The sequence below is a fragment of the Pristiophorus japonicus genome, chromosome 8 (assembly GCF_044704955.1).
Source record: "Pristiophorus japonicus isolate sPriJap1 chromosome 8, sPriJap1.hap1, whole genome shotgun sequence".
Lineage (NCBI taxonomy): Eukaryota > Metazoa > Chordata > Chondrichthyes > Pristiophoridae > Pristiophorus > Pristiophorus japonicus.
The window spans coordinates 160,418,833-160,444,929 of record NC_091984.1 but is presented as its reverse complement, the minus strand read 5'-3'; the positions used below and the strand labels follow the sequence as shown (position 1 = coordinate 160,444,929).

The 26,097-nt window shown below is 50.3% G+C and overlaps 1 protein-coding gene across 1 annotated transcript in view; it reads left to right on the top strand.

The window, feature by feature from the left end:
• zbtb37 (zinc finger and BTB domain containing 37) overlaps positions 1 to 25,811 on the top strand; it is a 146,739-nt gene extending 120,928 nt beyond the window's left edge. The window contains exons 4-5 of the mRNA XM_070886255.1: positions 314 to 416; positions 25,042 to 25,811. Coding sequence (XP_070742356.1) covers positions 314 to 416; positions 25,042 to 25,524 — 586 coding nt within the window. The 3' untranslated portion in view covers positions 25,525 to 25,811. The remainder of the gene's footprint in view (positions 1 to 313; positions 417 to 25,041) is intronic.
• The last annotated feature ends 286 nt before the right edge of the window (positions 25,812 to 26,097 follow it).

The window sequence follows — 26,097 nt, the reverse complement described above, 5'->3', positions numbered from 1 at the left end:
TAAAGCTTGCGGCTTTAACCAGGCACAGAGAGTCGAATCCTGCTGCCCTGTAACAGAATAACATACGGCACAAGCCTGTAAAACTACTCTTCGTCCAACTCACTGAGCAATTCCACGGGAGATCGCTAGCAGTATTGATTAATTATTGCACCAATAATTAATTGTGTCTTTGATTTTTTTTTTATTACCAGTGAGACCACTGTTCCTCGCTTAACAATGTACTCTCACTGGTGTAATACTGTTTGCCAGACTTTGGTCTCAGTGTTCTATATGGCTGACTAAACTGTCCGTTATCAATGTGTTTGCTAATCAGGTTTAGCCCGTCTGGCAGCGTCGTTTGCACCGTGTCGGAGCGCCACAGAGCAAGGAGCGAGTTTCCGGGCAAAAAAGAGGAGCAGAAGCAGCCCAACTCTCAGGTATCTCCCTCAGTAGCGGTGAAGCAACTATCTCACTCTCAATATAATTAACCCACCACCCTCGAGTTACTATCAACATGGTTTCTTATTCCACAGATATTTTTACCCCCACCCCCCACTTCTCTTTTTGCTCGAGTTTCCCCCAAATTTTAGGACAACCTCACCGAGATCGGTTAATGGGCGGGGCGGGCTGCAGTCTATTGTGATATCTGCAGAGGTGCAGCCTTTGTTGGTGCCAGTGCCACGTAGTGCTACTGTGCTCCTGGTGTGTTAGGTGCTGACTGCCTCACGGTGTACTGCACCCATTATGTGGAATGTTTTAGGGACATAGGAATTGCTAGATGAAAAAAGACCACAGTCCATCTAGTTGGTCAGCTACCATCCTGGTAGTTGCCTGATACAATGATAATGGAGTTGTTGACTAATCGCAGCAATCACTCTCTATCAATTAGTCCACAACAGACTCAGACTTAAGAGCATAAGAATTAGAAGCAGGCGTAGGCCATATGGCCCTTCAAGCCTACTCCGCCATTCCACAAGATCAAGAGATTAGACTGTGGTAATGCCGTAGATGTAATTTATCTAGATTTTCAAATGGCTTTCGATAAGGTACCCCATAATAGACTGACGAACAAGGTCAGAGAATGCGGAGTCGGGGACAGTCGCAGAATGGATAGCTAGCTGGCTTCAAGACAGAAAGCAGAGAGTGGGGTAGAGGTTAGCTATTCACAGTGGTAGAAGGTGGGTAGTGGTGTTCCACAAGGATCAGTGCTGGGACCACTGTTGTTCACAATTTACATTAACGTTTTAGACTTTGGAATCAAAAACACAATTTCTAAATTTGCAGATGACACCAAATTGGGGGAGAGACAATACTGAGGAGGACTGCAACAAATTACAGGAGGACATTAATAAACTTTCAGAATGGGCATATAATTGACAAATGAAGTTCAACACAGATAAATGTGAGGCATTACATTTTGGTAGGAAGAATAGGGAGGTCACTTGGAGGGTGCGAGTCTGGGTGAGGTAGAGGAACAAAGGGATCTCGGAGTACAAAAACACATCACAAAGTTGCGACACAGGTAGCAAGGCCATAAAAAACAAACCAAGCTCTAGGGTTTATTTCTAGAGTGTTAGAATTGAAAAGTAGGGAAGTTGTGCTAAACCTATATGGAACCTTGGTTAGACCACACTTGGAGCACTGCGTACAGTTCTGGTCACCATATTATAAAAAGGATATAGAGGTACGAGGGAGGGTGTAGAGCCGAATTACAAGGATGCCAGAAATGCGAGGGTATACATATCAGGGAAGGACGGACAGCTGGGTCTCTTTTCTCTTGAGACAAGAAGGCTGAGGGGTGACCTATAGAGGTCTTTAAAATGATGAAAGATTTTGATAGAGTGGATACAGAGAGAATGTTTCCACTTGTGGGGAAGAGCAGAAGTAGAGGCCATCAATATAAGATAGTCACCAAGAAATCCAATAGGAAATTCAGAAGAAACTTCTTTACCCAAAGAGTGGTGAGAATGTGAAACTCGCTACCACAGGGAATGGTTGAAGCCAATAGTATCGATGCATTTAAGGTGAGGCTAGATAAGCAGATGAGGCAAAGTGAGTGGGCAAAAATTTGGCAGATGGAGTACAATGTCGGAAAGTGTGAGGTCATGCACTTTGGCAGAAAAAAATCAAAGAGCAAGTTATTATTTAAATGGATAAAGATTTCAAATTGCCGCAGTACAGCGGGACCTGGGGGTACTTGTGCATGAAACACAAAAGGATAGTATGCAGGTACAGCAAGTGATCAGGAAGGCCAATGGTATCTTAGCCTTTATTGCAAAGGGGATGGAGTATAAAGGCAGGGAAGTCTTGCTACAGCTATACAGGGTATTGGTGAGACCACACCTGGAATATTGCGTGCAGTTTTGGTTTCCATATTTATGAAAGGATATACTTGCTTTGGAGGCAGTTCAGAGAAGGTTCATAAGATTGATTCCGGAGATGAGGGGGTTGACTTATGAAGATGGGTTGAGTAGGTTGGGCCTCTACTCATTGGAATTCAGAAGAATGAGAGGTGATCTTATCGAAATGTATAAGATTATGAGGGGGCTTGACAAGGTAGATGCAGAGAGGATGTTTCCACTGATGGGGGAGACTAGAACTAGAGGGCATGATCTTAGAATAAGGGGCCGCCCACTTAAAACAGAGATGAGGAGAAATTTCTTCTGAGGGTTGTAAATCTGTGGAATTTGCTGCCTCAGAGAGCTGTGGAAGCTTGGACATTGAATAAATTTAAGACAGAAATAGAGTTTCTTTAACGATAAGGGATTATGGGGAGCGGGCGGGGAAGTGGAGCTGAGTCCATGATCCAATCAGCCATGATCGTATTGAATGGCGCAGCAGGCTCAAGGGGCCGTATGGCCTACTCCTGTTCCTATTTCTTATGTAGGAGAAGGGAATAGAGGATTATGCTGATAGATTTAGATGAGGAAAGACGGGAGGAGGCTCGAGTGGAGCATAAATGCTGACATGGACTGGTTGGGCCGAATGGCCTGTTTCTGTGCCGTGTATAATGTTTCAGTATAAGGGGTGTCGCAGTTGTGTGAGGCAGACTGGTTGGGCTAGGTGCTCTTTGCCTTTCCGTCACTGTTCAAAGGTTTATATGTAACCTTTAGGGCTGTTAACCAAGAGCTCTTTGTCGGCCGACACGGACACAATGGGCCAAAATGGCCTCGTTCTGTGCTGAAAATTTGTGTGTTTCTATAGCCTATGTAATCTTCGACCTCAACTCCACTTTCCTGCCCGATCCCCATTTCCCTTGATTCCCCAGAGTCCAAAGATCTATCTCAGCCTTGAATGTACGCAACGACTCAGTACGCACAGCCCTTTCGGGTAAAGAATTCCAAAGATTCACAACCCTCCTCAACTCAGTCTTAAATGGCCAACCCCTTATCCTGAGACTATGCCCCCTAGTTCTAGACTCTCCAGCCAGGGGGAAACAACCTCTCAGCAACTATCCTGTCATGCCCTCTCAGAATCTTACATGTTTCAATGAGATCACCTCTCATTCTTCTAAACCCCAGAGTGTACAGGCTCAATCTCTAACATAGGCCAACCCTCTCACCCCAGGCATCAATCTAATTAACCTTTGTTGCACATCCTCTAAGGCATGTATGCCCTTTCTCAGATAAGACCAAAACTGTGCACAGTGCTCCAGGTGTGGTCTCACCAAAGCCCTGTACAGCTCCAAGCCGAATGCAATAAGGGCCAACATGCCATTTGCCTTCCTAGCTTGCTGTACCTGTGTGCTAACTCTCTCTGTTTTCTGTACGAGGACACCTCAATCTCTCTGAACACCAACATTTAATACAAAAACATAAAACGCTGGAAATATTCAGCAGGCCAGGCAGCATCCGTGGTGAAAGAAACCAAGTTACCATTTCCAATCTGAGACCCTTCGTCAGAACTGGAAAAGTTAGAGATGCAACAGGTTTTAAACAGGTGCAGAGGCAGGGAAAGGGGGGGAGGAGAGGAAAGAACAAAAGGGACGGTCTGTGAGAGGGCGGAAAGCAGAACATAAGAAATAGGAGCAGGAGTTGACCATAAGGCCCCTCGAGCCTGCTCCGCCATTCAATACGATCATGGCTGATCTGATCATGGACTCGGCTCCACTTCCCCGCCCGCTCTCCATAACCCCTTATTCCCTTATCATTTAAGAAACTGTCTATTTCTGTCTTAAATTTATTTAATGTCCCAGCTTCCACAGCTCTCTGAGGCAGCGAATTCCACAGATTCACAACCCTCTGAGAGAAGAAATTTCTCCCCATCTCAGTTCTAAATGGGCGGCCCCTTATTCTAAGATCATGCCCTCTAGTTCTAGTCTTCCCCACCAGTGGAAACATCCTCTCTGGACCCACCTTGTCAAGCCCCCTCATAATCTTATACGAGTATGATGTGGATAAATGTGAGGTTATCCACTTTGGTGGTAAAAACAGAGAGACAGACTATTATCTGAATGGTGACAGATTGAGAGAAGGGGAGGTGCAGCGAGACCTGGGTGGCATGCAGGTACAGCAAGCGGTTAAGAAAGCAAATGGCATGTTGGCCTTCATAACGAGGGGATTTGAGTACAGGGGCAGGGAGGTGTTGCTACAGTTGTACAGGGCCTTGGTGAGGCCACACCTGGAGTATTGTGTACAGTTTTGGTCTCCTAACCTGAGGAAGGACATTCTTGCTATTGAGGGAGTGCAGCGAAGGTTCACCAGACTGATTCCCGGGATGGCGGGACTGACCTATCGAGAAAGACTGGATCAACTGGGCTTGTATTCACTGGAGTTCAGAAGAATGAGAGGGGACCTCATAGAAACATTTAAAATTCTGATGGGTTTAGACAGGTTAGATGCAGGAAGAATGTTCCCAATGTTGGGGAAGTCCAGAACCAGGGGACACAGTCTAAGGATAAGGGGTAAGCCATTTAGGACCGAGATGAGGAGAAACTTCTTCACCCAGAGAGTGGTGAACCTGTGGAATTCTCTACCACAGAAAGTTGTTGAGGCCAATTCACTAAGTATATTCAAAAAGGAGTTAGATGAAGTCCTTACTACTAGGGGGATCAAGGGGTATGGCGAGAAAGCAGGAATGGGGTACTGAAGTTGCATGTTCAGCCATGAACTCATTGAATGGCGGTGCAGGCTCGAAGGGCCGAATGACCTACTCCTGCACCTATTTTCTATGTTTCTATGTTTTTTTCTATGTTTCGATAAGATCACCTCTCATTCTTCTGAATTCCAATGAGTAGAGGCCCAACCTACTCAACCTTTCCTCATAAATCAACCCACTCATCCCCGGGATCAACCTAGTGAACCTTACTCTAAACTGCCTCCAAAGCAAGTATATCCTTTCATAAATATGGAAACCAAAACTGCACGCAGTATTCCAGGTGTGGCCTCACCAATACCCTGTATAACTGTTGCAAGACTTCCCTGCTTTTATACTCCATCCCCTTTGCAATAAAGGCCAAGATTCCATTGGCCTTCCTGATCACTTGCTGTATCTGCATACTATCCTTTTGTGTTTCATGCACAAATACCCCCAGGTCCCGCTGTACTGAAGCACTTTGCAATCTTTCTCCATTTAAATAATAACTTGCTCTTTGATTTTTTTCTGCCAAAGTGCATGACCTCACACTTTCCAACATTATACTCCATCTGCCAAATTCTTGCCCACTCACTTAGCCTGCCTATGTGCTCCTGCAGCCTCTTTATGTCCTCCTCACATATTGCCCTTCCTCCTATCTTTGTATCATCAGCAAACTTGGCTACGTTACACTCAGTCCCCTCTTCCAAGTCGTTAATATAGATTGTAAATAGTTGGGGTCCCAGCACTGATCCCTGCGGCACCCCACTCATTACTGATTGCCAACCAGAGAATGAACCATTTATCCCAACTCTCTGTTTTCTGTTACATAGTCAATCCTCTATCCATGCTATTACCCTCAACCTCGTGAACTTTTATCTTGAGCAGTAACCTTTTGTGTGGCACCTTGTCAAATGCCTTCTGAAAGTCCAAATACACCACATGCACTGGTTCCCCTTTATCCACTCTGTTCGTTACATTCTCAAAGAATTCCAGCAAATTAGTCAAACATGACTTCCCCTTCATAAATCCATGCTGACTCTGCCTGACCGAATTTTACTTTTCCAAATGTCCTGCGACTGCTTCTTTAATAATGGACTCCCAACATTTTCCCAACCACAGAAGGCAGGAGTGATTAACTGTTGCAAATGGGCATGGCAGAATCATAAACAGCTGCCGCCTGAAAAAATAGGGGCAGAAGTTATTTAATAGTTACTTGCCACTTAAAAACTATTCTGTTTTCTATTTTTCCTACCAAAGTGAATAACCTTGCATTTCGTCACATTGTACTCCATCTGCCACCTTACTGCCCACTCACTTAACCTGTCTATATCCCTTAGCAGGCGCTTTGTCCTCCTCACAGCTTATTTTCCCACCTAACTTTGTATTGTCAGCAAACTTGGATACATTACACTCGGTCCCTTCATCTAAGTCATTGATATAGATTGTAAATAGCTGAGGGCCAAGCAATGGTCCTTGCAGCAGCCCACTATTTACAGCGTCCAAACCCGAAAATGATCAATTCGTTCCTACTCTGTTTTCTGTCTGTTAACCAATCCTCAATCTATGCTAACATATTACCCCTAACCCAATGAGCCCGTATCTTGTGTAGCGATCTTTTATGTGACTCCTTATCGAATGCCATTTGGAAATCCAAATATATTACATCCACTGGTTCCCCTTTATCTACCCTGCTCGTTACATCCTCAAAAAACTCTCATAAATTTGTTAAACACGATTTCCCTTTTATAAAACTATGTTGACTCTGCCAAATCACATTATGATTTTCTAAGTGCCCCACTACCACTTTCTCAATAATGGATTCCAGCATTTTCCCAACAATTGAGGCGAGGAAAAACCATAGGTCCAAAGTCAGCTGTTCCTCCTGAGCACTTCACTTTCAATATAATTAATCCCACTTGATCGGCACCCCATCCACCGCCTTCATCATTCACTCCCCCCACCACCAACGCATCGTGTCTGCAGTTCATACCATCTACAGGATGCACTGCAGCAACTCGCCAAGGCTTCTTCGACAGCACCTCCCAAACCCGCGACTTCTACCACCTAGAAGGACAAGGGCAGCAGGCATATGGGAACACCATCACCTCCAAGTTCCCCTCCAAGTTACACACCATCCTGACTGGGAAATATATCGCCATTCCTTCATCGTCGCTAGGTCAAAATCCTGGAACTCCCTCACTAACAGCACTGTGGGAGCACCTTCACCACATGGACTGCAACGGTTCAAGAAGGCGGTTCCCCACCATCTTCTCAAGGGCAATTAAGGGTGGGCAATAAATGCTGGCCTTGCCAGTAACGCCCACATCCTGTGAATGAATTTTTTTTTAAACTTACCACATGTCCTTTCTCAAATTACTGATATGCCGTATCCCAAAAAGTTTTTCTCTGAAAGAAATCGCATTTGTATTTGAATGAATCAATATGAACTGCTTCCACCAGGGAGCCTGCCCCATAGATTGACCACTCACTCACTGAAATAATTTATCCGCAGATTCATTTTGAATTTACCCCCCTTCACGCTCCGGCCATGTCCTTTGGTTCTGCTGTTCTGGACCAGCTCCTTATGGTCGACATTCTCTAGTCCCTTTATCTAGTGAAATGATCTAGCAGTGCGAACAGGTCCAATTTATACTTATAATCCAATCCCCACAATCATTCCGGTTGTCGTCTTCTGTATCCTTTCAATAGCTGCAATATGCCTCTTGTACTGTGGTGACCAGAACTGTATCCAGTATTGTATGTACGGGTCACACCAATGATTTATAAAGTGGCCGGATGATGTTAAACAATCTCCTTTCTCCTCTGGTTCACAACAACACGTTTCAAATAAACAAGTGATTTCGTAGTGGATTATATGGAACGGACTTTATTGATGTACAAGGGTGATCAGCCTTAACTGCGTACAGAGAGTTACTCTACCGGTTTCTGTACCTGTCGAGTACACTCTAACAAACTGTTGCAAACCATGCTCCTTTACACACCATATTTTGACTACAACAAAGAAAAATGTCAAAATGGCTGACTAAACTGTCCGTTATCCTAAATCCTCTGGAAACAGACTATCTATGTAAACAGTTTGCAATTGTTTATCTCAGAACCATTTCCCTAACACGAGACTTCCTGATGTAACATTTTCTGGCACCTTTGACCAATTGCTATCTGTATCTAATGGACATCTACTTCCCATGTTTATTACCCTAAAACTAAACATTAACCATTCACTGGTGATGTCATCAACAACTTATTCCCTTACACAAGCACTTTACATTTCTCAAAACAAGCAATGCCCTCCTCAGACTCAACGTCACCCTGCTTATACTGGAAAGCCTGACTGTGCAGTCCTTTTACAACACTTACAGGAAAACCTGTTGCTTTAAGCTACAAAGTAGTTCGACTGTTAAACATTTAACTTTCATGATGTCCAACAGATGGCCTCACTATTTCAGCTTAATATTGAGCTTGTAATACATCCCAACATTTGATTTGCTTTGCTCACTGCCGTCGAGCATTGTTGCAATTGTTTCAATTTATTGTCATTCAGGGACCCCCAGATCACTTTCATTTTCCATCCACATTACTTTTTTTCCAGTTTATTAATATTCGCTTCCTGGATTTTTTTCTGTCCCCACGTGAAGCAATTTGCATTTCTCGACAGTGAATTTCATCTGCTCCCTGTCTACCCAATTCCCGAGTATATTCGAATCCAGCAGGAACTTATTCTGTTCCCTTTCATTGTCACTCTGGTGGTGTGGTTATATCACCGGTGCCAATATTGTGTCTGTGCAATGTTTCGACCAGTGTACAAGAACAAAACAGCACTAGAGTACTGCCTGGCTGCACCAGGCTGCTCAGTGACTGTGAACTACCCTTGAAGTCATTGAAGTTAGAATGGAGCTGACTGTACAACCGCCTGCAGGTAGCACAAGGCACCGACCGTAGTGTTTGTGGCACTGCACTATTGCTTACTGTTCTCGATACAATGCTCAAGCTTTCAGCTGCTCTCACACACTTACACATAAATGGCTGCTGCGTTTCCTAAATTACCAGAGTGACTACATTTCAGAAGTGCTTCATTGGCTGTGAAGCGCGTTGGGACGTCTTATGGTCGAGAAAGGTGTTATATAACTGCAAGTCTTTCTTTTCGTTCTTTGTATGCAAAGGTTTTTTGATGAGAACCTAATGTAACCAAAATAGATTACAAATAACTCCCTGGGTTCTGAGCACTGCAGCGGGGCCAGGATTAACACTGGTAGCAGATAGAGTGGCACCCCTGGCATGAGGGATGTGAAGATCAGTGAAAGAAAGAAAGAATGAAAGATAGATGGATCTTGGGGGTTAAACTAGATAGCCTCCAAAAACGGGCACAGAGATCGCAATATGCGATTAACCCGCGTCCATAAGTGGAATGCAGTCTGCAACCTTTTGCTGCCTGCTTATTATAATGATTTCTGCGTGCAGCCAGCGCTCTCCCCCGCTATTTATTGGCTGCAGGCATCAGCAGGGGCCAAATATAGGGCCCAAGTTTCCACATGATTCGCGCCTGATTTTTAGGAGCACTGGTGGAGAACGGACTATTTTAGAAATCGCAATTCTCCACATTTGTTTTTCTGCAGTTCTAGTCAGGTAGAACAGTTCTAGTTTAGAACAGAATTTTTTCTTCAAAAGGGGGCGTGTCCGGCCACTGACGCCTGATTTGAAAGTTTCCACAGTGAAAATGTACTGCAAACTAAAGTAGAATGGAGCCAGTGAAGATTTTTGTAGAACTGAAAAAACCTGTTCTACATATTAAAAAATCAGACGCAGGTTACAAATTAGGCATCCAGAACGAGGATGGGGGGGGGGAAGGGAACTCATTAAATTCGACAATAAATCCTTATTTATGCTTCTACAAATATTATACAAATAAATCCAACCTGAATAAACATTTATAAGCCACGAAAAGATTAAATAAACCATCTTCCTACCTGTGTGAAAGTGCTTCAGCCAGGGAGAATTCTGCAGCCGTTCGTGCCACTGAGCGGGAGGGGGAGAGAGAGAGGGGGGAGGGAGGGCGGGCGTCGGGGAACAGGAGCGTGGGTCGGGTCAGTCAGTGGGGGGAGGAAGCGGGTGTCGGGTCTCGGGTAGGTGCGGGGGGGGGGGAGCGGGTGTCGGGTCTCGGGGCGGGGGGGGAAGCGGGTGTCGGGTCTCGGGGCGGGGGGGGAGCGGGTCTCGGGTCTCGGGGCGGGGGGGGAGCGGGTCTCGGGGCGGGGGAGCGGGGGTCAGGTCGGTGGGGGGGGGAGCGAGTGTCGGGTCTGGTCAGGCGGGGAGCAGGAGCTGGCCGTGGGAGGAGCCCCAGTGAGGCCATTGGGCCAGGGCTAGGGGCTGCGTGCTTCGGGCCCCTCCCACCCAATTCGGCGCCTGGAGCTACTGCACTTGCGTGCCGACTGTAGCGCGCATGTGCAGAGGTCCCGGCACTGTTTTCAGCGCCGGGACCTGGCTCCGCCCCCCCACAGCTCGTGCTGACTGCGCCAAGGGCCAGAGGACCTGTAAGTAGGTGCAGACTACCGAGGATTTTTTTAGGCGCCGTTTTAGGCGCGAAAAACGGGCGCCCGTTTTTTTTCTTGTGGAAACTTGGGCCCATTGTTACTAACTTGCACTACTTAAAGCTAGCCTGCACCTCTTAAAGGGGAAAGTGCATTCTGGCTGAAGCAGCTGCAGTGAGTCGTTCTACCATTGAATCTGACCCGGGAAAGAGTGAAGAATGGCTGACCATAAGGGAGAGCAGGCACCCAGGTTTTCAGATGTTGCACTGGCGTTCTTGGTGGAGGAAGTGGAAAGGAGAAGAGATGTTCTATATCCTCAGGGAGACAGGAGGCGCCCCCAGACACACGATGAGATAGTGGCAGAGGTCAATGTCAGGAGTGTTGCCCCAAAGACCTGGGTACAGTGCCTGAAGAAGTTTAATCTCACTCGAGTGGTCAAGGTCAGTGAATGCATCTTCAAATGTCATATCCTGCCAATTGCACCACAAACCTCAACCACTGCTCAATTCACCACACCCCCATCATTCACCTACCAACAATCTCCATTAATCAGGACTCAAACCTAACATTCTTCACCTGAATCTCTCTCACTTAGCACTGTTGCAAGCCTCAAACCCACATCTCACAGATTGCACACACTAGCAGCTATTCAACCATGACAGCCACATCACCCAAACACATTGCACGACACTCAGTAACACACTTCCCTCTTTCTTGCAGGAGAAGGTGGCGCACAACCGGAGGCAGCAGCAACTAACTGAAGGGGAGAGGTGCTCCTGCATGTTCTAACCCTCATGGGGGAGACAGTGCTGGCCATTATGGGAAGGACCATTGCTGAGGCCGTGGCCACCGGCAGGGTTGAAGCCATTGAGGAGGACGGTATCCTCATATCTAATCCTCCTTCCCACATCCCACTCTCCCTCATCCCACAATCTTTTCTTACTTACAAGCTGCAGAGGGTGTAAGCACACATTTACTTACTTTCTCCTCTCCTCTCTCCTCACCACAACCCAACCCTTGTCCCTTTTTCGTTTCAGATACCCGAGAGCTGCAACCTGCCCAGGTAGTGGTGGCAGGGCAAGGAGAGAGTGAAGATTAAGACACACCGTCACTTGATTTCACAGTCGCAGCTCTCCAGCTCAGATACTGACACAGCGTGTAATTTAGAGAATAGCATAGAGTCGGGTTCTGCACGTGGTGAGATACCAGGCATGAGTGCGCTTCAGCCAGAGCAGGGGGCCAGGATAGCACAGGTGCCAGATCACCAGAGGGTCAGGTCGCACTGTAGAGGACTCAGTTGAGGACTTTGATGGGTCAGGCTACAGAAGAAGATATGGAGGGAGCTCGACACGGTAGATGCAGAGAGGATGTTTCCCCTCGTGGGAGAATCTAGAACTAGGGGGCATAGTTTCAGAATAAGGGGTCACCCATTTAGAACTGAGATAAGGAGGAATTTCTTCTGAGGGTCATAAATCTGTGGAGTTCTCTGCCCCAGAGAGCTGTGACGGCTAGGTCACTGAATATATTTAAAATGGAGAGAGACAGGTTTTTGAACGATAAGGGAGGCTGGGGTTATGGGGAGTGGGCAGGGAAGTGGAGCCGAGCCCAAAATCAGATCAGCCATGATCTTATTGAATGGCGGAGCAGGCTCGAGGGGCCAAATGACCTACTCCTGCTCCTATTTCTAATGTTCTTAAAGGAAGGCTGATGGGTATGTACAATGAAATGCTTGGTGCATTGGGAAGCCTGCCAGAAAGGCTGCGCTCAATGTCAAGGAGCACGGAGGAGTCAGGCACCAGCTTGGCACAGGGCTTTGTGCAGAGCTTGGAGCCCATCCTTTCCAGCACGGAATGGTGGCCCACTCCATTAGGGCCCTTGTGGACCCAGCCATGATGCAGCGTCTGATGGCCGATGTCTCGGCTTCCATTGCAGCACAAGCAGCAGCCACCCAACGCCATGCAAGCTCAGACTGCTGCCATCATGGCTGCAGATTCCAGTGTTCAAAGGGGCTTGCAGGGTGTCACAGCAGTCCAGCAATCTGTCCTCCAACAGATTACTAGGATTGCAGAGGCACCGCCTCGGGAGAGTGGCAGTCAGCATTTTCTCTAAGCTGCGGGCTTGCACGGCTGCACAGTAATCTTGCAAACCTTTCCCTTTGAAATACCGCGCATGTGCAGAAATTTAAAGGGACCGCGCATTGAAATAAACAGGCCACACACACGACCAAGACAATGTAGTGAGAACATTGGTGTCAGTGGCACATGGAGCACGGACATGCTGTCCTCTCTCAGGATGACTCCTGCTCCCACCCCTGCCACTCCACCAGTGCTCTTGCTGTTGCCTGTCAGCCAGCCAGCCCAGACTGCCCCAGCCCAGGCCGAGGTGGTGCAGTCCGCAGCCGGGCCTTCCAGGCCCAGAGCTGCTCGAGGTAGCCCTCCAAGGCCATCTGCAGTCTCCTCAACTCAATATCAGCAGCCTTCCACCAGCCATGCTGCAGCCACTGGGGTAGTGCCTCGTAGGAGCACTAGGAGAGGTAAAAGCGCACACAGAAGATGGGCACTAAGGGAATGCACAAGGTTGATTTGTTTATTTTTGTGTGCAATATGGTATGATTTAATTTATAGATTTGGATTGGAATGTATATTTTGCGTTGGCTTTTATTTTTGCATTGTGGACAATAGGATAATGTGATAGTCAGTGCCAGGTGGAAGGCAAGGAGTGTAGTACTGTTGATGAATAGGGAATTGGGGTTGAGGTTACTGGTATCTCTCGAATTATTTGTTCAGCCAGGACAGAAAGGAGCTTTCTAGGTTGCAACCTCCCTTCCTTCTCCTCCTCCTCCTCTTGTTCCTCAGCTTCTCGCCTGATGGGCGGTGGCAAGAGCTGTTCCCTCATGATGGCACGGTTGTGCAACGTACCACCACAAATCTTGAGACCTGCTCAGCCGAGTACTACAGGGCTCCTCCAGAGCAGTCCAGGCAGTGGAATCGTTGTTTCAGCACGCCAATGGTCTGCTTGATCACGTTCCGTGTGGCAGCATGACTCTCATTGTCCGCCTGCTGCGTACATGTGCATGGGTTGTGGGCCGGAGCAGTGAGCCATGTCCTCAGTGGATGGCCCTTGTTGCCCTGTAGCCACAGAGGACTGCAGAATGAAGACATCGTGACTGCTGCCAGGATACCTGGCATTGGCACGCATGATGCACTGCCTATGGTCGCACACCAGCTGCATGTTGAGGGAGTGGAATGCCTTTTGGTTCCGATCCATGGCAGAGTTGACATGTGGTGCCGGCAAAGCAATGTGCCTGCAGTCAATCCTTGCAAACCCTCGTGCTCACTCCAGCTGCTTCTCTCTGGCAAGAGGAAATGAAATGAAGCTGTCTTTCTTTGAATAGAAAGCCTCAGTGACCTACCTTAAGCGACCCCACAACCAACGGATCAGATCAAAGCTCTGTAGTCTTGTTACATCCAGTCATGAATGGTGGTGGACAGTTGAACAACTGGAGGAAGAGGCTCCATGAACATTGACATCCTCAATGATGGCAGCCCAGCGCGTTTGCAACCATCTTCAGCCAGAAGTGTCGAGTGGATGATCCATCTTGGCCTCCTCCTGAGGTCCCCACCATCACAGAAACCAGCCTTCAGCCAATTCGATTTACCCCACATGATATCAAGATATAGCTGAGCGCACCGGATACAGCAAAGGCTATGGGCCCAACAACAATCCAGCTATTGTGCTGAAGACTTGTGTTCCAGAACTAGCCGTGCCTCAAGCCAAGCTGTTCCAGTACAGCTACGACACTGGCATCTATCCGACAATGTGTAAAACTGCCCAGGTATGTCCTGTCCACAAAAAGCAGGACAAATCCAATCCGGCCAATTACCACCCCATCAGTCTACTCTCAATCATCAGCAAAGTGATGGAAGGTGTCTTCAACAGTTCTATCAAACGGCACTTACTCACCAATAACCTGCTCACCGATGCCAGGACCACTCGGCTCCAGACCTCATTACAGCCTTGGTCCAACCATGGACAAAAGAGCTCAATTTCAAAGGTTCACAATCCTCTGAGAGAAGAAATTCCTCCTAATCTCCGGTTTAAGTGGATAACCACTTACTCTGAAACTATGCCTCCTAGTTCTAGATTTCCCCACGAGGGGAAACATCCTCTCTGCATTTACCCTGTCAAGCCCCCTCAGAATCTTATTTGTTTCAATAAGGTCATTCTTCTAAACTCCAATGGCCCAACCTGTTCAAGCTTTCTTCATAAGACAGCCCCCTTCAACTCGGGAATCAAACTAGTGAACCTTTTCTGAACTGCGTCGAATTCAACTATATCCTTCGTTAAATACGGAGACCAAAACTGTAAGCAGTGCTCCAGGTGTGGCCTCACCAATACCCTGTACAGTTGTAGCAGGACTTCTCTGCTTTTATACTCTATCCCCCTTGCAATAAAGGCCAGCATTCCATTTGCCTTCCTAATTACTTGCTGTACCTGCATACTCACTTTTTTGTTTCATGCACAAGGACCCCCAGGGCCCTCTACTGCAGCATTTTATAGTCTCCATTTAAATAATAATTTGCTTTTTTATTTTTCCTACCAAAATGGTTAACCTCACATTTTCCCACATTATACTCCATCTGCCAAATCTTTGCCCACTTACTTCGCCTGTCTATATCCCTTTGCAGATACGTTGTATTCTCCTCACAACTTGCTTTCCCACCTATCTTTGTATCATCAGCAAACTTGGCTACATTACACTCGGTCCCTTCATCCAAGTCATTAATATAGATTGTAAATAGTTGAGGAACCAGCACTGATCCCTGTGGCACCCCACTAGTTACAGTTTGAAAATGATCCATTTATCCTGACTCTCGGTTTTCTATTAGTTAGCCAATCCTCTATCCATGCTAATATATTATCCCCAACCCCATGAGCTCTTAACTTGTGCAGTATCCTGTTATGTGGCACCGAAAGAAATCCAAATACACCACATCTACTGGTTCCCCTTTATCCACCCTGCTCGTTACATCCTGAAGGAACTCTAGCAAATTTGTCAAACACGACTTCCCTTTCATAAAACCATGCTGACTCTCAAGACCTGGACCACATTCAGGCTTGGGTTGATCAGTGGCAAGTAACATTCGCGCCACGCAAATGCCAGCCAATGACTATATCCAACAGGAGAGAGTCTCCTTTTGAAATTTAACAGCATTACCATCGCCGAATACCCACCATCATCAACATCACCATCATCATTGACCAGAAACTTAACTGGACCAGCCATATAAATACAGTGGCGACAAGAGCAGGTCAGAGGCTGCGTATTGTGGCGAGTGTGTCACCTCCTGACTCCCCAAAGCCTTTCCATCATCTACAAGGCACAAGTCAGGAGTGTGATGGAATACTTTCAACTTGCCTGGATGAGTGCAGCTCTAACAACACTGAAGAAGCTCGACACCATCCAGGACAAAACAGCCCACTTGATTGGCCCACCACCTTCAACATTCACTCCCTTCACCACTGGTGCAGCGTGGTTGCAGTGTGTACCCTCTACAGACATGAGTTCTGTTTGCTGTAGTTCATAGAGATTCTTTTTACATAGCCTCTGTAAACTGCTCACTGTGGTGCGCTGTTTAAATAGACTGTTTAGTGAGTAAGTAGATGTCTTTTTGCTTTAAAATAGACTGTTGTGAGTCCTGCCGTGGATCGCACCCCGCCTGCAACTCATTGGCTGACATAGTGCAACTCATTTGACACTGCACTGAAACAGATTATCTTGTCATTACCACATTTCTACTTGTGGGACCTTGCTGTGCACAAACTGCTGCTGCGTTTCCCACATTACAACAGTGATCATGCTTCAAAAAGTACTTCATTGGCTGTGACACCCTTTGGGTTGTCCTGTGGTCGTGAAAGTTGCTTCATAGCTGTAAGCCTTTCTTTTTATATATAATACATTTTGAAATGATTTGCATTGATATATAGCACCTTTCATGACGTCAGGGCATCTCGGAACACTTCATTACCATCACAAGGGTAAAAGAAGACAAATAGGGTGTACAGCCAGGACAGTTAAATGGAAAGCCAGCAATACAGCGCTTGCTTTATACACGACCACGGTACAGCCGCGACTGGGATACTGTGCCCAGTTTTGGTATCCTCACATGGTGGAGGTTAACGTGGCCCAGGGGAAAGCTCACCTGCATGATACCAAGTTTCTGGGCTTTTGTCATCGGCACAGGCTTGGGGAACTGGGGCTGTTTGCACTGGAGAAACGTGTACCTTGAGGGGATGCGATTGAGGTCTTTAAAATGATGGAGGGAATGGATTCTGCATGGGTGGATAGATTATTTGAGGAGGACAAGGGGGCATTAGTACAGAATATAGAGTTAGGTTAGTCACCAAGAGGTACTACTTTTCTCAGAGAGCCATTGACCTCTGGAATAGGTCTCCAGAATGCGCAGAGGCTTGAATTCGCTACAGGCCTTTCAGAAAGTAACTGGGCAAGCTCCTGCGTGTGGAGGACATCCCGAGTTATAAAAAGTAGAAGCAATGACGAGTGTACCAGCTACTGCAGTCGCCTGGAGCTGGCTTGATTGTTGTTTAATGCCTCTTCCAGGAGATAGCATGAGGGGAGGGAGTTAGACGATACATGTAGGCTGTACCATGACTGGATGGGACAGGCTGAATGAACCGGTTGATCTTTTACTGTCCTTTTTCATATGTTCATAAGTGCAGTCACTATTGTTCCTTAGGCAAATTGGGCAGCCAATTTACGCAGAGCAAGGGCCCACCAACAGGAAATGGGATAAGTGATGAGTTAAGTGGGTTTTGTCTTGGTAGTTTGGTTGAGAGATGAATGTTCTTCGATTGGTGCCATATTTTATGTGCATTCTCTGTTTAACATCTCATCTGTAAAACGGCACCTCCAACAATGCTGCACTCCTTCAGTACTGCACAGAAGTGTCTGCCTAGGTTATGTGCTGAAGTCTCTGGAGTGGGAATTAAGCCCACAGTCTTCCGTGTCAGCTGTGGCTCAGTGGGCAGCACTCCTCGCCTTTGAGCCAGAAGGTTGTGGGTTCACGTCTGACTCCAGGAACTTGAGTACAAAAATCTAGGCTCACAACCAGTGCAATACTGAGGGAGCGCTGCACTGTCAGAGGTGCCGTCTTTCGGATGAGCCGTTAAACTACATTTCACAAAATAGTACTTCATTGGCTGTGATGCGCGTTGGGACGTCACGTGGTTATGAAACACGATATAGAACTGAAAGACAGATTACTTAAGACAAAAGCTAACGGTTATAAAGAAAGAAAGAAAGACTTGCATTTATATAGCGCATTTCATGTCTACCGGATGTCTCAAAGTGCTTTACAGCCAATGATGTACTTTTGGAGTGTAGTCACTGTTGTAATGTAGGAAACGTCAGCAAGCTCCCACAAACAGCAATGTGATAATGACCAGATAATCTGTTTTGTTATGTCTTTGAGGATATCGCGAGCATGGTGGCTAGAGGTGTAACGATGGATGTGGTGTATTTAGATTTTCAAAAGGCATTCGATAAGGTGCCACACAAAAGGTTACTGCAGAAGTTAAAGGTACGCAGAGTCAGAGGAAATGTATTAGCATGGATAGAAAATTGGCTAGCGAACAGAAAGCAGAGAGTCGGGATAAATGGGTCCTTTTCGGGTTGGAAATCGGTGGTTAGTGGTGTGCCACAGGGATCGGTGCTGGAACCACAACTGTTTACAATATACATAGATGACCTGGAAGAGGGGACAGAGTGTAGTGTAACAAAATTTGCAGATGACACAAAGATTAGTGGGAAAGCGGGTTGTGTAGAGGACACAGAAAGGCTGCAAAGAGATTTAGATAGGTTAAGCGAATGGGCTAAGGTTTGGCAGATGGAATTCAATGTCGGAAAGTGTGAGGTCATCCACCTTGGGAAAAATAACAGTAAAAGGGAATATTATTTGAATGGGGAGAAATTACAACATGCAGCGGTGCAGAGGGACCTGGGGGTCCTTGTGCATGAATCCCAAAAAGTTAGTTTGCAGGTGCAGCAGGTAATCAGGAAGGCGAATGGAATGTTGGCCTTCATTGCGAGAGGGATGGAGTACAAAAGCAGAGAGGTCCTGCTGCAACTGTATAGGGTATTGGTGAGGCCGCACCTGGAGTACTGCGTGGAGTTTTGGTCACCTTACTTAAGGAAGGATATACTAGCCTTGGAGCGGGTACAGAGACGAATTCACGAGGCTGATTCCGGAGATGAGGGGGTTACCTTATGATGATAGATTGAGTAAACTGGGTATTTACTCATTGGAGTTCAGAAGGATGAGGGGTGGTCTTATAGAAACATTTAAAATAATGAAAGGGATAGACAAGATAGAGGCAGAGAGGTTGTTTCCACTGGTCGGGGAGACTAGAACTAGGGGGCACAACCTCAAAATACAGGGAAGCCAATTTAAAACCGAGTTGAGAAGGAATTTCTTCTCCCAGAGGGTTGTGAATCTGTGGAATTCTCTGCCCAAGGAAGCAGTTGAGGCTAGCTCATTGAATGTATTCAAATCACAGATAGATAGATTTTTAACCAATAAGGGAATTAAGGGTTACGGGGAGCGGGCGGGTAAGTAGAGCTGAGTCCATGGCCAGATCAGCCATGATCTTGTTGAATGGCGGAGCAGGCTCGAGGGGCTAGATGGCCTACTCCTGTTCCTAATTCTTATGTTCTTATGATTGAAGGATGAATATTCGCAGTGACTATTTGTCGTAACTCGCGCATGCGCAGAAGTGAGTTAGGACAAATACTCTCCGACTCTGCCGCCCGACCCCCAGCGCAATTTACACTAACCCTTTTCTGCACATGCGTCGGAACCGGCCCAAAACACCACATTTCTTGCTGAGCTGCCGGGCCCTGAGCCACGAGGAGAGCGGCGGGCAGAGAGAGCTGGTGGACAACCGGCGGGGTGGGGGGGGGGGCACAGAGAGAGAGAGACACAGACCCTATTTGGGGGTGAGAGAGAGAGCCTGGATTGGGGCATGGGGAGAGAGAGAGAGAGATCCTGGTTTTGTTGGGGGTGGTGGGAGAGAGTGTGTGTGCCTGGCTTTGGGGGGGGCGAGGGGAAGAGAGTGTGTGCCTGGTTGGGGGGAGAGAGAGCCTGGTTTGGAGAGGGGGGGCAGAGAGGGAAGAGAGCCTGGTTGAGGGGTGATGGGGGGAAAGAGAGCCTGTTTGGGGGGGGGGGGAAAGAGCCTGGTTGAGGGGGAGGGGGGGGAAGAGAGAGAGTCTGGTTGTGGGGGGGGCGGAGAGAGAGAGAGAGAGTCTGGTTGTGGGGGGGCGGAGAGAGAGAGTCTGGTTGTGGGGGGGGCAGAGAGAGAGAGCCTGGTTTTGGGGGGGGGCAAAGAGAGAGAGAGCCTGGTTTGGGGGGAGTGGGGGAGAGAGAGCCTGGTTTGGGGAGGTGGGGGAGAGAGAGAGAGCCTGGTTTGGGGGGCGTGGGGGAGAGAGAGAGAGAGACTGGTTTTGGGGGTGGTGGGGGGAAGAGAGAGCGAGCCTGGTTTTGTGGGGGGGAGAGAGAGCCTGGTTTGGGGGGGGTGAGAGAGAGAGCCTGGTTTGGGGGCTGGGGGAAGGAAGAGAGAAAGCCTGGTTGGGGGGTGGGGGGGCGGAGAGGGATGGCCTGGTTTGGGGGGGGGCGGAGAGGGAGAGCCTGGTTGGGGGAGAGAGAGCCCAGTTTTTGGTGGGGGGGGTGGGAGAGAGAGCCTGGTTGGGGGGGGGTGGCGTTGGGGGAGAGAGAGAGCCTGGTTTTGGGGGGGGTGTGAGAGAGTGAGCCTGGTTTGGCGGGGGAGAGAGAGAAAAGAGAGCCTGGTTTGGGGGGGCGAGAGTGAGCCTGGTTTGGGGGGGGCGAGAGAGAGCCTGGTTGGGGGGGGCGGCAGAGAGAGCCTGGTGGGGGGAAGGGAGGGGGGGTGGAAAGAGTGCCTGGTTTGGGGGGGGCTGTGGCGAGAGAGAGCCTGGTTTGGGGGGGTGGCGGGGAGAGAACCTGTTTTGCGAGGGGGAAGTGGGGAGAGAGAGCCTGGTTGAGGGAGGGAGAGAGAGAGCCTGGTTGGGGGAGGGAGAGAGAGAGCCTGGTTGGGGGAGGGAGAGAGAGAGCCTGGTTGGGGGAGAGAGAGCCTAGTTGGGGGAGGGAGAGAGAGAGCCTGGTTGGGGGAGGGAGAGAGAGAGAGAGCGAGCCTGGTTGGGGGAGGGAAAGAGAGAGAGCCTGGTTGGGGGAGGGAAAGAGAGAGAGCCTGGTGGGGGAAGGAAAAAGAGAGAGAGCGAGCCTGGTTGGGGGAGATGGAGCCTGGTTGGGGGAGGGAAAGAGAGAGAGAGAGCCTGGTTGGGGGAGAGAGAGCCTGGTTGGGGGAGGGAAAGAGAGAGAGAGAGCCTGGTTGGGGGAGAGAGAGCCTGGTTGGGGGAGGGAAAGAGAGAGAGAGAGCCTGGTTGGGGGAGAGAGAGCCTGGTTGGGGGAGGGAAAGAGAGAGAGAGAGCCTGGTTGGGGGAGGGAAAGAGAGAGAGAGAGCGCCTGGTTGTGGGAGAGAGCCTGGTTGGGGGAGGGAAAGAGAGAGCGAGAGCCTGGTTGGGGGAGGGAGAGAGAGAGCCTGGTTGGGGGAGGGAGAGAGAGAGAGCCTGGTTGTGGGGGGGAGAGAGAGAGCCTGGTTGGGGGAGGGAGAGAGAGAGCCTGGTTGGGGGAGGGAGAGAGAGAGCCTGGTTGGGGGAGGGAGAGAGAGAGCCTGGTTGGGGGAGGGAGAGAGAGAGCCTGGTTGGGGGGGGGAGAGAGCCTGGTTGGGGGAGGGAGAGAGAGAGCCTGGTTGGGGGGGGGAGAGAGCGTGGTTGGGGGAGGGAGAGAGAGAGAGCCTGGTTGGGGGAGGGAGAGAGAGAGCCTGATGGTGGAAGGAAAAAGAGAGAGAGCGAGCCTGGTTGTGGGAGGGAAAGAGAGAGAGAGAGCCTGGTTGGGGGAGAGAGAGCCTGGTTGGGGGAGGGAAAGAGAGAGAGAGAGCCTGGTTGGGGGAGAGAGAGCCTGGTTGGGGGAGGGAAAGAGAGAGAGAGAGCGCCTGGTTGTGGGAGAGAGCCTGGTTGGGGGAGGGAAAGAGAGAGCGAGAGCCTGGTTGGGGGAGGGAGAGAGAGAGCCTGGTTGGGGGAGGGAGAGAGAGAGAGCCTGGTTGTGGGGGGGAGAGAGAGAGCCTGGTTGGGGGAGGGAGAGAGAGAGCCTGGTTGGGGGAGGGAGAGAGAGAGCCTGGTTGGGGGAGGGAGAGAGAGAGCCTGGTTGGGGGAGGGAGAGAGAGAGCCTGGTTGGGGGGGGGAGAGAGCCTGGTTGGGGGAGGGAGAGAGAGAGCCTGGTTGGGGGGGGGAGAGAGCGTGGTTGGGGGAGGGAGAGAGAGAGAGCCTGGTTGGGGGAGGGAGAGAGAGAGCCTGATGGTGGAAGGAAAAAGAGAGAGAGCGAGCCTGGTTGTGGGAGGGAAAGAGAGAGAGAGAGCCTGGTTGGGGGAGCGAGAGCATGGTTGGGGGAGGGAAAGAGAGAGAGAGCGAGCCTGGTTGGGGGAGAGAGAGCCTGGTTGGGGGAGGGAAAGAGAGAGAGAGCCTGGTTGGGGGAGAGAGAGCCTGGTTGGGGGAGGGAGGGAGAGAGAGATAGCCTGGTTGGGGGAGAGAGAGCCTGGTTGGGGGAGAGAGAGAGAGAGAGAGCCTGGTTGGGAGAGAGAGAGAGAGCCTGGTTGGGGGAGAGAGAGCCTGGTTGGGGGAGGGAAAGAGAGAGAGAGAGCCTGGTTGGGGGAGGGAGCGAGACTGGTGGGGAAGGAAAAAGAGAGAGAGCGAGCCTGGTTGGGGGAGAGAGAGCTTGGTTGGGGGAGGGAAAGAGAGAGAGAGAGCCTGGTTGGGGGATGGAGAGAGAGAGAGAGCCTGGTTGGGGGATGGAGAGAGAGAGCCTGGTTGGGGGAGAGAGAGCCTGGTTGGGGGAGAGAGAGCCTGGTTGGGGGAGGGAGAGAGAGAGAGAGCCTGGTTGGGGGAGGGAGAGAGAGGGCCTGGTTGGGGGAGGGAAAGAGAGAGAGAGAGCCTGGTTGGGGGAGGGAGCGAGACTGGTGGGGAAGGAAAAAGAGAGAGAGCGAGCCTGGTTGGGGGAGAGAGAGCTTGGTTGGGGGAGGGAAAGAGAGAGAGAGAGCCTGGTTGGGGGATGGAGAGAGAGAGAGAGCCTGGTTGGGGGATGGGGAGAGAGAGCCTGGTTGGGGGAGAGAGAGCCTGGTTGGGGGAGGGAGAGAGAGAGAGAGAGAGAGCCTGGTTGGGGGAGGGAGAGAGAGGGCCTGGTTGGGGGAGGGAGAGGGAGGGAGAGAGAGCCTGGTTGGGGGAGAGAGAGAGAGAGAGCCTGGTTGGGGGAGAGAGAGCCTGGTTGGGGGAGGGAAAGAGAGAGAGAGAGCGCCTGGTTGTGGGAGAGAGCCTGGTTGGGGGAGGGAAAGAGAGAGAGAGAGCCTGGTTGGGGGAGGGAGAGAGAGAGCCTGGTTGGGAGAGGGAGAGAGAGAGAGCCTGGTTGTGGGGGGGAGAGAGAGAGCCTGGTTGGGGGAGGGGGAGAGAGAGAGCCTGGTTGGGGGGGGGGAGAGAGCCTGATTGGGGGAGGGAGAGAGAGAGCCTGGTTGGGGGAGGGAGAGAGAGAGCCTGGTTGGGGGGGGGGAGAGAGCCTGGTTGGGGGAGAGAGAGCCTGGTTGGGGGAGGGAGAGAGAGAGAAAGAGAGAGCCTGGTTGGGGGAGAGAGAGCCTGGTTGGGGGAGGGAGAGAGAGAGAGAGCCTGGTTGGGGGAGGGAGAGCCTGGTTGGGGGGAGAGAAAGAGAGAGAGAGAGCCTGGTTGGAGGAGAGAGAGCCTGGTTGGGGGAGGGAAAGGGGGAGAGAGAGCCTTATTGGGGGAGGGAGAGAGAGAGCCTGGTGGGGGAAGGAAAAAGAGAGAGAGCGAGCCTGGTTGGGGGAGAGAGAGCCTGGTTGGGGGAGGGAAAGAGAGAGAGAGCCTGGTTGGGGGAGAGAGAGCCTGGTTGGGGGAGGGAGGGAGAGAGAGATAGCCTGGTTGGGGGAGAGAGAGCCTGGTTGGGGGAGAGAGAGAGAGCCTGGTTGGGGGAGAGAGAGCCTGGTTGGGGGAGGGAAAGAGAGAGAGAGTGCCTGGTTGGGGGAGGGAAAGAGAGAGAGAGAGCCTGGTTGGGGGAGAGAGAGCCTGGTTGGGGGAGGGAAAGAGAGAGAGAGCCTGGTTGGGGGAGGGAGCGAGACTGGTGGGGAAGGAAAAAGAGAGAGAGCGAGCCTGGTTGGGGGAGAGAGAGCTTGGTTGGGGGAGGGAAAGAGAGAGAGAGAGCCTGGTTGGGGGAGGGAGAGAGAGAGCCTGGTTGGGGGAGGGAGAGAGAGAGAGCCTGATGGGGGAAGGAAAAAGAGAGAGAGGGAGCCTGGTTGGGGGAGAGAGAGCCTGGTTGGGGGAGGGAAAGAGAGAGAGAGAGCCTGGTTGAGGGGGGGAGAGAGAGCCTGGTTGGGGGATGGAGAGAGAGAGCCGAGGTGGGGGGGTGGTGGGGGGCGGCGGGGAGAGACAGCCTGATTTGTGGAGGTGGGAGAGAGACCTGGTTTTGGGGGAGTGGGGGGTGGTTAGAGAGAGACTGGTTTGGGGAGCGGGGTGGGGCGAAAGAGAGGGAACTCGGGGATGACAAATCACGTTCTTCCAACTCCCTTTACACTCGCACCGGATATTGTTGGGAGTGGATGAAATCCAAAAGTCACGACACTGACACTTCATACCCAATAAACTTGTTAACAATCTGTACACTATGCCCATCTAGGGGGGGTGGGGGGCTGGTAAGGTCATGCACTTCGGCTGGGGGAGGGACGCACGTGCTGGGGTAAGGAGCAACTTCGGCTGGCGGGGGGGATGTGTCCTTTCTGACTTCTGAACTCCAAATGGATCATATTACAATTGTCAAAGTTGGGCTGGGAGGTTCCATTTACAAATTCCAGAGAAACTTCAGGGTGCGACTTATTCTCTAAGCAGACCAATCAGAAATAGGTCAAGTAATAATGGAGAGCCAATCAGAGAAACCAGTTAGTACAAATAAATGCATCCATAAATATTGGCCCAGGACACTGGAGATAACGCCCCTGCTCTTCTTCGAAGTAGTGCCACGGGATCTTTTACATCCACCTGAGAGAGCAGGCCTCGGTTTAACATCTCATCTGAAAAATGACACCTCCAACAGTGCGGCGCTCCCTCAGCACTGCACTGCAGTGTCAGCCTAGATTTATGTGCTCAGTCCCTGCAGTGGGACTTGAACCTACAGCCTTCTGACTCCAGAGGCGAGTGAGCTGCTCACTGAGCCACGGCTGACAATGAGCTCACTCGCACTGTTAACACAAGCAGATGGCTGGCAGTTTTTGATTTTTGACATTTGTGTTCCCCTCTCAGACCGACGAGGCCCCCCTCTTCGGCGTCAGCGGCTACGAAGAATACCTGCGGGACCAAGAGGTGGCCGAACGCTGGTACCGCTACAACCCGCGGCTGACCTGCCTCTACTGTGGCAAGTCCTTCAACCAGAAGGGCAGCCTGGACCGCCACATGCGGCTGCACATGGGCATCACGCCCTTTGTGTGCCGCATCTGCGGGAAGAAGTACACCCGCAAGGACCAGCTGGAGTACCACATCCGCAAGCACACCGGCAACAAGCCCTTTCACTGCCACGTGTGCGGCAAGAGCTTCCCCTTCCAGGCCATTCTCAACCAGCACTTCAAAAAGAACCACCCGGGCTGCACGCTGCTGGAGGGGCCGCACAGCATCTCGCCAGAAACCACCTCCAAGGGACAGAACGGGGAGGACTCGCCGCCCCAGGACCAGGCCAGAGCCGTAGGTGAACTGATCCACGCTTCCGTTTCGACTACCGGGCCAGACTGAGTGTGCACCGGGCAACGGATATCTATCTGTGGGACCCCAGGGCTGGGGGGGGCTGTGTTTTTAATAGCGTGGACTGTTTCATTTGGATTTAGAACCGTTTATATAAAAGGGTTTTCTTTTGCAGGAGAGGAAGATTGAGCCTCCCGGCTGTTGCATTACTCCAAGTCACTTGTAACCATTGCTCTTTTAACCTCATGACTCTCCTCTGCCTTACGAATGTAACACTGCAGGAAATGATTGGGGAGGGGGAAATTCCTTGGTGTATGAAGACCGGGGACAAGGGGGACCCTGGGTGTATAGAGACCGGGAGAGGGGCGGTCGCTGGGTGTATGGACACTGGGGGGCGGGGTGGTGGTTGCTGGATGTATGGAGACTGGGGGCGGGGAGGGGAGAGGGGTGGTCGCTGGGTATATGGGAGACCAGGCGAGGGGATCCCTGAGTGTATGGCGACTGAGGAGGAGGGGTGTTCACTGTGTGCATGTACACTTGGGGAGTGGGAGGGGGGGTCCCTGGGTGTATCGGGGCGGGGGGGGGGGATCCTGGATATATGAAGACCAGGGGAGGGTCCCTGGG